Raw genomic sequence first — 18062 nt, forward strand, 5'->3', positions numbered from 1 at the left:
TAGCTCGCCTTATAGTTATATAGAATATCTTCTAGGATATCTATTATCTATATAATCTAAATATCGAATATAAGCCCGATAGTCGTTCTATAATATCTAGTAGCTATAGTACTCTTATTCCTAATAACTTCCTAATACTTTATAAGGAAAACTACTATCTATAGTATAAGTAGTTTCTATAAAGTCTAGCCTCTTATAAACTATATACTCTATTAAAACTTATTATAATTATTAATAGGCTCGATATTACTTAGATATACTAAGTATACCTCTACTTTATAATACTATCTAAATATTAAGTTAATAGAAGATAATAGCTCTACTAAGCTTTTCTTATCGATATAGTAGGTATCGATCTAGAGCTACTAGACTAAAGATATATTATCTTTAATATATTTCGAAAACTTTTTTATTTTTTTTAAGCTAGCCGAGTCTATATTTAGTCTATTTCCTATATCGTCTAGCGTTACTTTAGAGTTATACTACTAGTACGATACGATTATATAGAGTAGTAGTTTCTCTAGTTCTTTAAACTAGCGAAGCTTAAAGCTTTAGATATAGAGTAGTTATATAGTTTACTATATTCGGCGAGGTCTATAGTACTTAGCTAGCTTATATATATTAATCGAAGTATTTCTATAGCTCTTAGTATACTATATACTATAAAGAGCTAGAAATCGCGCTACTAATCTATATAGCTTAAAAGAATAGCTAAGAAGGCTAAGCTCTTATATAATAGTATATCTATAACTTTATATAATATATATAGAAGCGAACTATTATATAGAGCCTAAATATATATTACTATAAAGACTAGTTACGCTCGCGCTTATATATATCGATAACTTTAAGCTATTTATAGTATTACTTATCTTCGAGTAGTATATATAGAATCTTCTTTATAAGAGAATCGGAGAATAGAATAGAATATAGGAATCTCGCGTAGCTTCGTTTAGATTCCTAAAATACTAACTAGTAATATAGATCTAAGCTTCGCCGACTAAAAGCGAAATACTAGAAAGATAAGTTAAATTTTTTAATTAGTACTATAGTATTTTCTTTAAGTATTAATACTATCGAATAATAATAGAAGACCGATAGTACTAGAATATATTAAGAAGACGTACTAAAGTACGTCTATCCTTACTATTTTAGTATTTTCTAAGTAAAGTAATATCTATATATCTTACTCTACTCTAGTATTATTACTATATCTATATTAGCTATCGCTATAGCTATTATCTAGCTACTAAGAGTAGATATAGAGAGACTATAATCGGTAACTAAATCGTTATAGATTCTTAGAATATAAATTTAGAAAATAGAGAAATACTTTATAGAAGGAATAGATAGAATAAAGTAGAGTTTCTAAAGAATCTATAAGTACTTAAAAACTAGTCCGAAAATAAATAGTAGGTAGAAGTACTAACTATATATAGCCTAAGAAAAATCGAGAAGCGCGCGACGATATAGTATATACTATACTATACTATACTATATAGTATATCTAGAGATAGTATAGCGCTAAAATAGGCTTATATATTTAATAATCTAAAGTTAGTATAATTATAGGTCTTATATTTACTAATAGACTAGAGATCTACTTTAGTAAATAGAGAAACTTTTAGATTATATAATACTTTACTAGAATACTTTCTAAAGTAGTAGATATCTCTATTACTTTATAGGCTATAATATTCGCTCTCCGAAAGCTATAAAGAAGACGTTAGCTATAGCGTAGTAGAGGCTAGTTATTAATAAGTCGATTTATACTATCTATATAATATTCTCTAGTACGATTACTATTATCCTCTTCTTATAATACTCGAGATAGTAGACTAAGAGTATAGTATAGTATAATACTATAGGATTAACTAATATATAAGTTAATTAGTAGAGATCGACGCTATAGTTTTATATATATTAGCTCGCCTTATAGAGTAGCTTACTAGAAAAAGAAAGACGTTACTTTAATTTAGATTATTTATACTATTTATAGAAATAATCTAGAAAGATATTTATTTATAAGTAGTTCTATTACTCTTTTTACTTATATCTTCCTCGAGTCTAGTATCGACGAATATATATATCGACTAGAGGACTATTAATATAATATTAGTATAAATCTCTTTTATATACGAGCTATAACTTAAGTTACTTACTAGATATTTACTAACTATATAGCTAGAGTTATATATATAACCTTTCTCTTTTCTTTTACTATCCGACTTTATAAATATTTACGTAATCGTATATACTAAGTTCTTATAAGGCGCTTACGATCCTTAAATATATCTACTTCTTACTAATTGCTAATACGAGAGATATTAAAAGAATAGCGCTATAAAATATATCGAATATAAAGTACGAAACTCGATCTAGTTCTTAGTAGTATACGAATCTATAGAAGAGGCTCCGATCTATATTTATAAGAAGATTACTACTAGTTATATAAGCTTTTAAATATATTCTTTATAAATAGCTTCTATTACTAGACCTACTACCTAGATACTCTTTATAAAGCTATTTCGAGCTAGCTACTCTCTAAGTATATATTTCCGAGGTTTATACTTCTACTATTATATTATTTATAGTTCTATAATAGATCTAGAAGGAGCTACCCGAATATATCTACTCTACTTTCTACTTCTCTAAGATAGTAGTTCTCTCTATACCTCTCGTTATATTAGCTTTATTTTAGAAAAGAATTTCTCTATATAGAGAGAACTTTAAATTTAAGGTCGAAATAGAGATCTAATATATTATACTAATAGAGTCTAAAAATTATAGTAAAGAAGAAGAGAGCTATATTCTTACTCTATAGTAGAGCAAATACTAAGCTAATATAAATACTTTATTTACTCTTTACTTATCTCTAAATAGTTACTCTAGAAATAGTTAATATTATTAATAACTTTATTTAAAATTAATACGTTTATTTATATATTCGAAGTATTATATACTATAACCTAGCGACTAAATCTATCTATTCTACTATAAGGAAGATATCTAACTTCTATTATAAATATAAGAACTAATATCGAAAGAGAATATAGTAGCGCTACTATATTATATATATATTAGTCTTTAGAGCTAAGCTATAAGGCGATATATTATAGTTAAATTACTTCGGCGAGCTTAGAGTACTACTATATAGATCGGTAAGACTCTAGAGGAGAGAGTTATATAGGAAACCTCTCTACTTAAGCGCGAAAGTAAGTAGCTAATAGCTCTAATAAGTAATAAGAAATAGATAGAATATCTATTAAAAGAGATAGAGTATAAGTAGTTCTATATTATATACTACTCTACTACTAACTTTACTAAAAATAAAATTTATTAGTTATTAGAACTATATCTCTATAGGATAGAATAGTAGCTATAATTTTAATAATAGCTAGCTATAGATTTTAGTTAATAGAAGTACGAAGTCGTATCTATTATTAGATTACGCTTAAAACCTAGAGTAAATAAGTTAGAGTATCTAATCTACTAGAAAGATAATATCGTCGAAACGTATAATATTAACTACTATCTAGATTAAAATACGATTAATAGTCTTTATATAAGATATTTTACTACTAGTATCGAAAAAGTTAGTAATAAAGGATAGTACTATATCTACTAGAAAGATATATAGCTCCTAGAAAGCGTATATATAAATTATTAATAGGTAGTATATAATTTCTAGGCTCGGCGCGGCCTAAATTACCTAACTACTATAATATAGCAAATCCTAAGCGCTAATAGTTAGTACCTAGATTATAAAAAGAAATCGTTCTCGATCTCTAGAGCTTTCTATTAGAATTAATTAGAGCGACCTCGACTAGTTAATATATAATATACTTTACTACGAGACGAGCTACTCTATATAACGAGCTAATATACTAACTTTCGACTCGTTTACTATTAACTAGAAGTCTATATTTCTGCTATCTATTTAGTAATTACCTATACTATTTCTTCTTCTATTACTAGAAGTATTACTAGAAATATATCGTTATAGTTTCTTTATTAATTATTTCGCTAACGCTACGAATTAACTCTCTACTAGATTACTTCTACTAAAGTATACCTAAAGTATTATAGTAGACTTTTAGAAGATAAGTACTATAGTATATTAGGTAAATAATATATAGTCTACTCTAGGAATAATTTTATCTAATATATAAGCGAATCGAGAGTTTCTCTATTTACTAAAGTAGATCTATAGTTCGTTAGATAATATAAGACCTATAATTATACTAACTTTATACTATAATATACGCGTAGCTATTTTAGTACTATACTATTTCTAGATATACTATATACTAAAGTATAGTATATAGTCGTATATTTCTCGATATTTCTAAAGTAATATAGAGTCTATACTTCTATCTACTATCTACTTTTAGACTAGTTTTCGAGTATCTATAGATTCTCTATAAAGTAGATCTCTAGAAACTCTACTTTCTTTTTTCTATTCCTTTATATTACTTCTATATAGTAGTATAGAGCGTATAGATAAAGCTAGTCTAGTATTAGCCGAAGATATATACTTTAGTATAGAGAGGTCTTTTTATACTTAGCTATATAGACTATAAGGCTCTACTAAAGCTTTAGAGCTATAGAAGTTAAGTCTTATTTAGAAGTATATCTATAGAGAAGTATTATAGAATATTCGAAGTCTTTTAGCTAGATAAGTTAATATAAGAAGATATACTATAAAGTATAATATATTAGTAGTATATAGGTATACTAGAATTATATCTATCTTACTATATCGATATCGTTACTATATTCTTCTATAGCCTACGAAGCTCTATTATATATCTCTATATAGTCGTAAGTAGAAATAGATAGCTTTAGCTATACTAGTAAAGTATAGAGTAGCTAGATACTTATAAAAGTAGAAAGAAGGTAATAAAAAAGTCTAGAATTTCGACCTAGAGAGATTAGAGAGCTTCTAAGAATATAAAGATAACGCTAGTATAGTATAACTACTATAAGATTCTAATACTCGACTATAGGATAGCTCTTCTAGGTAGTAAATACTACTATAGGTCTAGAGACTAGAGTAGTAACCTAGGCTCTAAATAGGCTAAAGAGAAAGAACTAAGTATACTTAAAAGAAAGCTTTAATAAGAAAGAGTAAAGATAGTAGAAATAGAAGAAAGGAATAGTAGTACCTCTATAGATACTAGGATAACTAGCTACTAGAAGCCTTTTATCTAAAATAGGAAACTCTAAAATAGACTAGTCCTTCTACTCTAGAGCTCTCTTAAAACTTTAAGTCTAAAGGTAGAGTATCTAATATAAGCTATCTAACTCTATACTATACTTAGAGCTACCTATAAAGATACCTACTATTCTAGATATTCTATAAAAACTAGAATTTCTCTAGATATAGATTATATAACTAGATACTAAGGAAGGTTAAAATCTAAGTAGGATTTATATAGAGAGATACCTACTCTAGGAACTAGTAAGAAAGAGTTAGATAAAAGATTAATATAGATACTAGTAAAGAGACTAGGACTATATATATAGATTTAAGTTTCTTAGCTAGTAGGTAAAAGAATTAGGCTCCTAAGTACTAAGAATATAAGAAATAACTAAAGAGAACTACTATAAAGGATCTAAACTATTAAGATAACGCAAATTATTCTAAGAAGAACTAGAAACTATAGAAGCGGTAGGCTATATAGAGCTTACTATAAAATATAAAGATATAAGAAGGTTTTTCTACTAGAGTACTAGTATAAGAGCTTTTCTACTTACGAAAAATATAGAGTATACTACTTACTCTAGTTAAAAGAGGTAGACTAGTATATAAGAATTATCTATCTATATACTACTATTTATATAGAAATATAATATTATAAGAACTCTATATTACTTTAAGTATCTTAAATATATCTTCGATATAAGTAATAGACTTTAGCTTTTTAGTAGTTTAGAGACTATATTTTATAATTAAGGATAGACGGACCTAGCTAGTTAGTCTAAGCGCTATAGGCAAAGTATTAGAACTACGAATATCTTATATCTTAAGCTTAATATCGAGTAGGAAATATATATCTCTAGTTACTCTTCTATAGACTATATATAGTATATTCTAGTAGATTAATAGTATCGAGGAATACTCTATATACTATTTTCTAAGTAGCTAAACTAAGAATATATATACGACTCTAATATAGACCTACTAAAGCTCGAGAATTATATTAAGTTATAACTATTTATAAAACCTAAATATTTTTAGCTTAGGAATAGATAAGCGACTAGCCTATATTATACTTATAGTTACTATTCCTACTTAATAGACTATAGGAGCTTCTTACTCTTATATATCTTCTATATCTCGAATAGCTTATTATAGTCTTTAATAAATCCTAAAAGGAATTATATCTAGTCTAATTATATATATAACTCGGTATAAGTAAACCTATACTACGATTAAGATATTCTATTTAGAAAGTATTAAGAAGTAGTCCGTATACTTTATAGTATAGTTTAAGTAATAATATATAGGTACGTACGACGCGTTATAGAGCCGATAGATATAATAAGGCGACCTATTACTATAAATATAGACGACGTTTTATAGATAGAGAGTATATAAAGTTAAAGCTCGAGAAACTTTATCGAAAATAAAAATTCTAGTTAAATACTTTTAGAAAGTATCTAAAAGAGGTAGTTTAATTACTATTCTTTTAGTAAATTCTATATATAGGAACTAGTTATCTTACTATAATTCTCTAGCTAAAAGTAGCGCTAAGTAAAATATTACTTATAGTATAGGAAATTATAAAATATATAGCTAGTAAATATTTCTAGTCTAAAATAAGAGCTTTATTAGAGATAATAAGAATTATAATAGCTACGTAGATACTAAGAATAGCGCCTACGAGCTAAAGAACTCTAAGTATAGGAAACTATTAGAATATACTAGATCTCTAAGTATAAGAGCTACTAATAGAAGAATAATAGCTTTTACTTTCTTAGAAGAGTATTTTTATTATAAGAATATAATAGTAGTCTAGCTCTCTAGAGAGCTACTAAAATAGATAAGCTAATATTAAATAGTAGAAAACGTAGCTATAGATCTCTCTAACTAAAGCTAGCTATATTATAAGATTAAGCTCTAATCTATAGAATATAGGCCTAAATCCTATACTATAAAGCTAAGTAGCTCCTATATATACTAATTTAAATATCTAGAGTAGATACTAGAAGCGAAACGACTAAGTCTACTTTCTTTATATTTATAATTAGGAAGTTCTAAGATCCTTATACTAGCTATACTATCTACTAGAAGTATTAGCTATAAATAGAAGCGTTATACTAAAGATATATAATCTAGATATTTATTACTTCGAAAGAGAGCTATATATAACTTCTTTATCTACTTCGAGCCTATATATAGTACTATTATTTATAGAAGCTAGTAGAGTAGCCTATTAACCTCTATAGATATAGGTTCTATTATCTTATACTTCTTATATAAATAGGCTATAGTAGTAATTACTCGCGCTTAATAATTCGAGTATTAATTAGACCTATATTTATACTTTTAATAGATAGATAATTCTTATACGCTAGTCTATCTCTTTTAACTAGAGTAAGTAGTACGCTCTATATTTTTCGTAAGTAGAAAAGCTCTCGTACTAGTACTCTAGTAGAAAAACCTCCTTATATTTTTATATTTTATAGTAAGCTCTATATAGCCTACTGCTTCTATAGTTTCTAGTTCTCCTTAGAATAATTTATATTATCTTAATAGTTTAGATCCTTTATAGTAGTTCTCCTTAGTTATTTCTTATATTATTAGTACTTAGGAGCCCGATTCTCTTACCTACTAGCTTAGGGACTTAAGCCTATATATATAGTCTTAGTCTCTACGCTAGTATCTATATTAATCTTATATCTAACTCTTTCTTACTAGTCTATAGTAGGAGCTCTTTCTAATATTATACTCCTACTCTAAACTTTCTACCTTACTTAGTATCTAAGTTATATAACCTATATTTATAGAAATTATATTAAGTAGTAGTATTCTAAACTAGCTCTTCTATTATAGGTAGCTTTAAATATAGAATAAGAGTTGCTTTTGTTAGATACTCTACCTTTAGAGTTAGTTATAAGGTATCTAGAAGAGCTAGACTTTAGATAAATATCTCTATTCCTATAGTTCTACTAGTTATTATATAATTCTACTATAGGACCTAGTAGGTAGATAGGCTCTATAGACGGAGTTCCTAATCTCTTAGAATAAGTAGTTAAACCTAGTAGTACTAGAGGTATATACGAGTATATAGAGGTATATTCTCCTTTTTTTCTAGACTACTTTCTAAGAGATTTCTAGGCCTCTTATAGAGCTTATTATCCTATTTTCTATCTAGACTAGAATATTTTTCTTTATAGTTTTAGCTACTTTATTCTATACTCCTCTCTACTCTTCCTACTTTACTTTAAAGCTTTAATTATAGTATACTCCTTCCTTCTTTTTAGCTTATTTTAGTACTAGGTTACTACTCTAGCTTCTAAGCCTAGAATAGAATTTACTATCTAGAGATTCTAGTCTAGTCTCTTAGTACTAGGTCTTATATTAGTTCTAGCTACGCTAGCTCTAGTTTATAGTATTCGTTAGAGTTCGCCTAGTATACGCTTCTATAGATTTCTAGACTTTTTTTTTATCGCTTTCTTCTTACCTCTATAGGTACTTAGCTACTCTATACTTTACTAGTATAGCCGAAGCTATCTATTTCTACCTACGACTATATAGAGGTATATAATAGGACTTCGTAGGCTTATACTTTTAATAGTAATATATTAACTAAGCTATACTAAACTTAGAATTATAGTAAGCGTATAGACTATCTAACTACGCCTTCTTACTATATTTACTTTTAGTAGCTAGCTAGATTTAGAAATAGATATTTATATTATAAGTAATACTATATACTTAGACTATACCTAGTACTTTTAAATACTAGTAATATATTATATTTAAAGCTATAATATAGTAGTAGGATTAAGCTTAATACTACCGGACTCGTATAGTTATCGAATACGGAGTATAATTTACCTAAATACTACTAGATAATCGGTATAGGCGTACTCCGATATTAGTTATACTAACATTTTGTTAATCTTTTAAATATTAGGATATACTAAGACTTACTCTATAGACGCAAAGTTAGTATAGCGGAATATAGGAGACTATATAACACAGTCTTCAAGGGTCGCCTGCCACGGTAGGAGTGCAAATGCTATTCGTACATCTCGCATTAATCTATACACGGCACGTGCGTATACGCAAGGGAGAAAGCTGGTTCATCTGCCGACGCTGCATCTGATCTGACCAGAGGCTGCCCATGCTACAGTGCTCCCAGTATCATGTAAGTGGTGCCTTGATTGTACTACCTCTACCACGTGAATTGCAGACGAAAATGGCTGTCAGCTGAGGGGTGGTGCTTCGTGGGCTGCCCGGCAAAACCCCACATCTAGCCACCCCGTCCACCATTCTTTCAAGAGATTTAACCTTTTCAGTGAGGAGAAGCCTAGCTACGTGTCACACGAGCGCGGGCAATCATATGCAAGACTCCAAAGTGTTTGACATAGCTTTCTGTTCTGATCCATTTTTCGCCCAATTCCAACGCGTCCAGTTGCGTGGAACAACGACAACATGGCAGAAGAAATCGCAGCAGATTACCTGGTGGTTGGCGCCGGAGCAATGGGGTTGGCTTTTGTGGATACAATGCTCAGCGATACCAAAGATACTAAGATAATTATCGTCGACCGCTATGATCGACCTGGAGGCCACTGGACTACAGCATATCCTTTCGTGAGGCTACATCAGCCTTCAGCCTTTTACGGAGTGAATTCACGGAATCTCGGAGAGAACAAAATTGACAAAGTTGGCCTCAACAAAGGTCTTGCGGAGTTGGCTACCGTTGACGAGATCTGTGGATATTATAACATTGTTATGCATCAAACTTTCCTCGCTTCGGGTCGGGTCAAATACTTTCCCAAGCACGAGTTCGATACGGCCCAGCTACAGTGGCGATCTTCTGTTACGGGAAAGACATACAAGCTCCAGCGAAGCACCACAGTCGTCGACGCTACGTACATGAAAGTGAAGGTGCCATCCATGGCTCCCCCATCCTACGAAGTCGCAGGCGTAGAGTTGGTCACGCCGAATGCCTTGCCCAAGGCAAGTCGACCGTATGGCGGATACACGGTAGTAGGCGCTGGCAAGACAGGAATTGATGCGTGCCTATGGATTTTGAACCAAGGAATAGATCCGAAACAGATTACCTGGATCATGCCACGGGATTCGTGGTACTTCGAAAGAGGCGGATTGCAGCCCGGACCAGAATTCGCCGCCAGCACTGCGAACAGTATCAACGACATCAATGGTTCGGTCATGCAGGCCACATCTCCGGAGGATCTCATGCTCCGGCTTGAGTCCTGTCAGCAAGTTATACGACTTACGGACAAAGTCTGGCCGACTATGTTTCGATGTGCAACCGTCTCTCTGGCCGAGCTCGAACAAATCCAGCGAATTGAAAACATTGTTCGTCAGGGTCGTGTCGCACGTATCGATTCTAGCGGAGTACATTTTGAGAATGGTTCTTCCCACAAAGCAGTGCCCGACACCATATACATCGACTGTACCGCCGACGCCCTAGCGAAACTCGACCCAAAGCCCATATTCGATGCCGAAACAAAAACCCTCACACTCCAATCCGTCCGTTTCTGTCAACAAGTCTTCAGCGCAGCCTTTATCGCTCACGTTGAAGCCACCTACACCAACGACCTCAACCTCAAAAACGAGCTCTGCCGCGTGATCCCTCATCCGAATGAATGGATCGATTACATGATTGTAAACCTTCAAACTCACCGCAATGGTCTCACATGGGCGAGTCATCCCAAGACGGCTGAGTGGCTAGCTCAAGCACGCTTGGATTGGTATGGTACATTCTTGCCTAAAGCGCCGGAAGATCCAATACAAGCGAGGGAATTTTATTCTGCTGTCGGGGCACAGATACAAGGGTTGTGCGGTAAGCTGGAGGAATTGTTAGGTCAACTTCCGGAGAAGGATGCGGCGAGAGCTAAAGCTCAGATAGCTGGTATGTAGTGTACTCATGAGGTAGCATTGGTATGGAGTTGTCCATGACGCACAGTACGTCGCTCATCGTAGATCGAAGCTGTTTCTCCTGCGAATGGAAGGGGTCTCGATCGCTTGCGTGCACGTTCTGATACCTTGGTCTGAGATGATGGAACAATGTCAAGGTGTGTACCGACCCGCGGATGACGGAATCGCGATTCGAGTTTTGCATTGAGCGTTTCGTCCTATGCCATCTCTTCAGGATGAAAGCGACCAAGTTCTTGTTTCGGTATGTTCACAAGAATGGTCTACGTATGCCGACATGATGTCCCAGAAGCGACTTCAGCACTCCCTTCATGCTTTCTGGAATTGCACAACGAGTCGGGATTACCCCGACATATTCCGGAGGCAAATCTTGACAGAACTGTTACTGGAAAGAATGTGTTCGACAGGTACTGGAATGCTAGAATACTGCCTTGCGCAAATGAAGATGAATCCAGAAGTCCTTCGGAAAGCTGAACCATTGAGATCTTGTGATCCACGGTTGCTCTGCATTGACCAGTTCCGCGTCAAAATGACGGACAAATGTGGCAATGTACTTGTATGTCTCAACGAGGGCAAGGTTCCGTCCGACACAGCTACGACTTCCCATGCCGAACTGAGGAGCGCAAATCGTTAGCAAATACTTCCAGTGGCAAAATTTCCATTTCAATGCAACTCACTGTGGTCAGATTTTGCTCCATCACTCGAAGCCGCTTTGCCTCTTCCGGGCTATCATCCGCAGGCAGCCAACGTTCTGGGACGAACTTGTCCGCATCGCTGCCGAACAAGTCGTGAGAGCGATTCATCGCGGCAGGACTAATGCCACACGATGCGGTCCCCGGTATGTGGTACTGCCCTATTCGCATACCGCCAGCAGGTGGAACTCTGGGCAACTGATAGGTAATGGACGGATGCAATCGCATACTTTCGCGTACCACAGCTGAAAGGAAGGGTAGCTTTTCCAACTCTCGGAACGATGCACCATTTGTAGCATAAGCCTGATCCACTTCTGCTCTCACTCTTTGCAGAGCGTCGTCTCGTAGCAGGAGCTGGCCTAGGACGGCCAAGATTGCAATTGCCGTGGTGTCTGCTCCTGCGCCCAAGATATTCACGCCCTCAATCATGACTTCGCCCTTGCTCACTGGCTTACCGTCTTGGGTCTTGCCGTTGATGAAGTACTGCAACATGTCAAACCTCCTGTCGCCCAAGCCCTCTTGCATGCGTTGATCAACACGCTTTTCTAACCACCCCAGGAAGGTCTCGAACGTGTTCATCCGCTCTCCTCCAAATTTGCGTATCAGAAAGCGGGCCACAGGATTGTTGAACCAAAACATCTTCCCGGGCACGTGGCCCATGTTCGCCATCAGGTAGAAGCCATCATGAATGGACTGGATATTGCCGCCAACGTCTTTGCCCTGTTCCAAGAAGCCGATCGGTCCGCCCATGGATAATTGCCCGACCACGTCGAAGGTAAAATAGTTCGCATATTCATCGATGCGCACCGGCTCGTCTTTGGTAGCGAGCTCTCGCAACTTGGCAATATTGAGCTCCATGACTTCGCCGATCAGTTCCTCCATGGACAAGATCGCCGACATGGAGTACGTGCCGGACACGCGGCTCCTGATGCGGCGATGTACATGGCGATTCGTCGTGGCAAAGAAACTGTCGCCCATGCCGGGGATGACCCACGTGTCGTACCAGGACGTCTTTTGACTCGGCTTGCCGTGGCCATACAACTCCTTGAGCGCGCCCTCATCGACGAAACTGATTTCGTTCGGCGCGATCCTCACCACGGGGCCATATTTCTCGTGCAAGCGCACGACGTCTTGCAGCCACGAGCCTCGGAAATAGCGTCGATTGAGCCAGAGACTGCTGAATCGAGCGGCGACCGGTCCAGGGACGTTGCGGAGTGGGTGGAAGAAGGCGTTGTACAGGAAATGCAGCAGCAGCAGAAGGACGACGCCGCCAGCGGCTCGCTGCGCAAACTGCTGGCTCACGGTGGAGTCCAGCCACTGCATGGCGGGCAATCAAGGGCACCGATGGCGGTTTGTCCGTCGCGGTGCAGCGTCGCAGGGAGACTGTAGAGGTGGCAGGAGAGCGACGACGGCGTTGTCGCAGGCCCAACTGCAGCGTACACGCGTGGAGGCCATGGTAAGTGCCTGGTTTTCATGCCGGACCTGCTCGTGGTGCCTGGTGATGCGTGCGCGGTGAAACCCCACTGCCTCAGTACTGAGATCCTGCAGAGCACATGTGGCGATGGGAGAGTGAGGGGGTGGGGAGCGGTGCGGGCCGTCCTGCCAAGCCTGGGGTGGATGGCGGGGTCCCCAGATCGATGGGATCAGGGGTCATGCATGGTGCTCTGTCGTTGTCGGTGCTTACCTGATCACGACGCCGCCCACCCCACTGACGCCGACGCCCATGTCATCTCGCCGTCCCGAATGCGCGTCGTGCGGCAAGACCTTCGCGCGCCAGGCGCATCTGGAGCGGCACCAGGAAACGCACCGTGGTGACTTGCTACGATGGTCGTGTCAATACTGCCAGAACAGCTACACCCGGCGGTATGTATGTCTGCAGGGAGGGACGGGGAGGGAGGGGGGGGGGGGGAGGGAAGTGGAGCGGGGCGGGGCGGGGTGGAACACGGGCTAATTGACGTCGCAGCGACGCGCTCAATCGCCACTTGGCGCGCTGTCCCTCCGCCGCCGCCGATGCGCGCGTTCCGTCCACGCGCATCAACCGCGCCTGCGAGTCCTGCAGCGCCCAAAAGGTGCGCTGCTCACGCGGCCAGCCCTGTCGTCGCTGCGCACAGTCGCGCTCCGCGTGTCGATACCTGCCCCATGGCCAGCAGTCGCGCCGACCAGTGACCCCCACCCCCACCAACACCACCGCCGCCTCAGAGCTGTCGTCGCGACCCCCGATGCGTGGCGGCAGCCCGGTCCCGGACCAGTCGCAGCCCGCTTGGGGCCATGCGGACCTGCTCGACACCGCCGGCACCAATCCGTGGCTCTCGTGGGACTGGAACGAGCCGCCATGGGGAGTCTTGGACGCCGCCCCGTCTCACGGCACCGACAACATCAGCCACGCACCGCTCGTCTCCGCAGACACCGTGCCCGTCGATGCCCCCGTCGTCGCCAACATCATCGATGCCAAGCTCGATCCCGTCGAGTACCACCGGCAGACCATCTTGATCCACCTGGACCAGTCGTCTCTCGGCAGCACTGCGCCCGACAGCATGCGACACTGGCTCTCCTGTGCGCCCCTTTCCCTGTTCTTGAAGACCTATTTCACCCGCCATCATCGCCACACGCCCATCATCCATCTTCCCACCTTCAATATTGTCGACTGTCCGACTGGACTGGTCTTCGCCCTGACCCTGATCGCTGCGGCATACGTGCCCAACCTAGGTCTTCGTGCCAGGGACGTCGTCCGACTGCTGGACTGCGCTCGTACTCTTACCATGGTTTCCGACAAGGTAAGTCGTTCTCGCCATCGACCGCGCCTGCGCCTTTGACAGATACAATCCACAGAGCTTGAACAGCGGCGGTCCCGCATCCCTCGAAACACTGCAAGCCCTGGTCCTTCTGGGCATCATGGATCGTCTTATGCTGAAGCGGACGTCTGATGTGCCGTGCAGCATCGATCTAGGCAGCATCGCAAGACTCGCACGCGCCGCTCATATTTTCGAGGTTCCCAATGACGCGCCAAATACCTCCTGGCGAGAGTGGGCGACCCTGGAGTCTCGTCGCAGGTGAGAAGCCGTGCATCGGGCCAACTTTGGTGGGCAACCTGGACCTCGTCGCTAATACGCGTAGGCTGGGACTTGTACTCTTTGCATTCGATGCCTTCATCTCAGTTCTACACGACCAAACGCCGAATGTGCGTGACGACGAGCTTAATATGCGCTTTCCCAGTCCGGAACATGTGTTCATGGCAGCGTCGGAGTCCGAGTGGAGAGATGCTAACAAGCTGCATCCCCAACACGCAGCAACGACATACTCTGTCTCCCTGACACTTTCAAGCCTCTTCACCCACGCGGACATGTCTCTCCCCCTCCCGGACACGCTCATGGGAAGATTTGTGCTGATTCATGGTAAGTGGTCGTTACTCCAATCACAGCCGATCAACAGGGCCTAACAACGCACGTCTTGTATCAGGAATCTTGCAGTATGCCTGGCGAACCAAACGTGTTCTGCAGGAGAACCCACGCGCCATATCGGATGCGGCACTGCAGCCATATTTGCAAAGCAGAACCAGCGCCATCTGTAACTCGCTTCGTAAATGGCGCGCAGGCTGGCCCGAAGAACTGCTCGATTTCGAGCCCTTTTCCGAGTCTCCGTCGCTCTATCAAGACCGGGCCGAGGCATGCTGGTATCTTGCGGGCATTGTTACGCTTCCACACGTCAACATTCGTTTACCCGAGACGTCAGCCACCGACTTTTCCGGCGCATTATCAGTCCAGCAGATATTTCAATGCCTCATCTTGCTCTCGGATTCAAGCCTTCTTCACAATGTTGGACAAGATTTCGAGGCCACATATCATTTGGTTACGGAGCGTCTCTCTGCTGGAACGAATGACGGTGCCCTGGGTGCTCTGATTTATCGCGAACCAGACACAACGAGAGCGGGCTTCGAAGAATGAAACATGTAACAGCAGCGTGCTCTGACTTCGCCATGAAACTCAGATTCGGCCCCGCGCATGTACACCCGAGAAGGTTCCCAGAAGTGGATCGCCCAACTGGTTATTCACGCCAAAATCACGCAACCAAAAGCAGTGAACAATGGAGCAGGTCCAGGCTTGGTACCAAGGCCAGAATCGAGTGGGAGGTGGCTTGATGGATCTGGCGAGGGAGCTGAAACGCGCTTCGCTGCGATCAGCAATTCCATCACTCCAGCGCATGATGTTGATCACGGAATGATCAAATCACCTGGGCCAGGAACCCGGACAAATCAGGAACATGATTCAATAATCAGAATCAAATCAAGGTATTCAATCAGTATCCGAAAGAGCAAGTCTTGGCATCAGGCCTGAGCCACATTCTAGGCACGGGAACGGATCTGGATCTCAAATTGCCTGCGCAAGGCAATTTCTCTTTGGACGCTCCGATCTCTGGGTGAATTGCTGCCAAACTAGGCCCTTTGTTGAGCTTGCAGTAAGCGCCAGGCGCCTAGGAACAACCCAAGCCGTAGAAATACGCCCCAGCCGAACTGAACTTGATGACTTCTGATCAGCCTGATTATTCAGCATCTCGGAATGAAACTTGAATCCGAATTCAGGTGTTATTCAGTCAGTTATCGAATTCTATGCACCGCATACGCCTTGAAGGAGAAAAAGCATACTGGATCTCAGGTATCAACAGTGATTCAATGTCCAAGATCGGCAATTGAGTACGGCCGAGTTCCTGTTCAATTCAGGGTTCAATCTCAAGTGACTTCAAATGAATTATTTAGCACTCGGAATCCAGTATATCAGGTTGCTCGACTTCTCAGAATGCCCCTGCTGGCTGCTGTTTTGACGTGCAGAGCGCGAGAGAGACAAACGTGCAGGTTATCCAAGGTTGCTCTATGCCGACTCATACTCGTACAATGGTCAAAGTCGCCCTCGCATCGTTAGGTCGACGAGAGTCTTCAAATCCGAACCTGGTGTGTGAAGCATCTTGAGAATGCCCCGAGACACTACCTCTGTCATGGCAATGCGTGAGGTGATGAGAAACTCCGGATTCATCAGACCTGTTGTAGTCAGCATGTGTCCAAGTGTTGAGGGATCATTCACGCACCTGATGCGATGGCTTCGATAACTTCGTCGAAGTCTTCTCTGGTGTACACCGATGTTCCCATATATTGCTTCTCGCTGAGCAAGAAGGAGTTGGGCATGATTGTCGCCGAGCTTCCCCACACAGCGACATTCACTACCGTGCCCCCAACACAGAGAGCGGCGACGCACTGGTCCAGGGTCACTTGCTTTCCTGCAGTATCAAATGCCACGTGAACTCCACTGCTCTCGCTGCAAAGTTTTGCACAAGCCCTCTCAACGTTGACACGCAAAGCATCGACGAAGTGGTGTGCACCAGCTGTGATTGCAGCATTCCGACGCTCGGAGTTCGTGTCAGCAACGATGATGTTGCGTACGCGGCGGGCTTTCAGTGCTTGCACAATGCAGAGTCCGATAGGTCCCGCCCCGACCACCAGGACAGAGGAGGTGTCTTTTGTGACGCTGCGCCGCACCGCGTGCCAAGCTACAGATAATGGCTCTACGAGCGCTGCAACGAAACATTATTAACGTGTCAAGTCCTCCACTCATAATTTTAATACAAACGTACCTGCGACAGCCAGTGTAACCCCGGCCGGCAATTTCCTTGCATTCGATGCATCCACGACCAGATATTCGGCAAGACCGCCATCAGCGCCTGTTCGAACCCCAGCGTCAGTCTCTCAGCTCGGCGTAATGTTTTGACAGCATCGTACTGAGACCGTAGAAGCCTTGTTGGGCACAACAGTTCGGACGGTCGAGCTGACATGCGTAGCAAGTGCCGTCTGAGATGATGGGCTGAATCGCCACTCGATCACCAGCCTGAACATGGCTGACACCTGCTCCGACCTCATCTACCACGCCACTGATCTCATGGCCGAGCGTCAATGGAACAGACCGTCCGGTGAGAGCATGCTCGCTTTCGGGAATCAGCGTGGCGCCTCTGCTGTACTCATGCACATCTATACACGGTCAGCATCGCGTTCGTGCACTGCACGGGCTCTCATCCGTGATGGATTCCTACCTGTGCCGCAGATACCAACGAAAGCGGGTCGTATGCGCACCTGTCCCTCTCTCGTGACAGGAACGTCGACGTCATCCACGATGCGGACATCCTCCTTTCCATAAAATCGCACAGCCCTCATCTCTGCTCTTTCGAACAGATGGCAGAGACTGTCGAAC

General features: G+C 40.5%; 4 protein-coding genes across 4 annotated transcripts; 2 read left to right on the plus strand and 2 right to left on the minus strand.

The window, feature by feature from the left end:
- Positions 1 to 9670: 9670 nt before the first annotated feature.
- On the plus strand, positions 9671 to 11125 carry RHO25_013149 (uncharacterized protein; the record flags this gene model as incomplete). Its single annotated transcript, XM_023605028.1, has 1 exon — positions 9671 to 11125. The coding sequence occupies one exon, from the start codon at positions 9671 to 9673 to the stop codon at positions 11123 to 11125; it is 1455 nt and encodes a 484-aa protein (XP_023448464.1).
- Positions 11126 to 11558: 433 nt separating this feature from the next.
- RHO25_013150 (uncharacterized protein) lies at positions 11559 to 13155 on the minus strand (the record flags this gene model as incomplete). The annotated part of the gene is made up of 2 exons (XM_065603659.1): positions 11559 to 11753; positions 11818 to 13155. 2 exons carry the CDS (start codon positions 13153 to 13155, stop codon positions 11559 to 11561), a joined length of 1533 nt encoding a protein of 510 aa, XP_065459731.1.
- Positions 13156 to 14051: 896 nt separating this feature from the next.
- RHO25_013151 (uncharacterized protein) lies at positions 14052 to 15773 on the plus strand (the record flags this gene model as incomplete). Its single annotated transcript, XM_023605026.2, has 4 exons — positions 14052 to 14606; positions 14662 to 14882; positions 14947 to 15224; positions 15289 to 15773. 4 exons carry the CDS (start codon positions 14052 to 14054, stop codon positions 15771 to 15773), a joined length of 1539 nt encoding a protein of 512 aa, XP_023448466.2.
- A 948-nt stretch (positions 15774 to 16721) lies between these two features.
- RHO25_013152 (uncharacterized protein) lies at positions 16722 to 18025 on the minus strand (the record flags this gene model as incomplete). The annotated part of the gene is made up of 5 exons (XM_023605025.1): positions 16722 to 16861; positions 16909 to 17391; positions 17452 to 17538; positions 17597 to 17842; positions 17905 to 18025. 5 exons carry the CDS (start codon positions 18023 to 18025, stop codon positions 16722 to 16724), a joined length of 1077 nt encoding a protein of 358 aa, XP_023448467.1.
- Between the last annotated feature and the right edge of the window lie 37 nt (positions 18026 to 18062).

This window comes from Cercospora beticola, chromosome 10 (assembly GCF_033473495.1).
Source record: "Cercospora beticola chromosome 10, complete sequence".
Taxonomy (NCBI): domain Eukaryota; kingdom Fungi; phylum Ascomycota; class Dothideomycetes; order Mycosphaerellales; family Mycosphaerellaceae; genus Cercospora; species Cercospora beticola.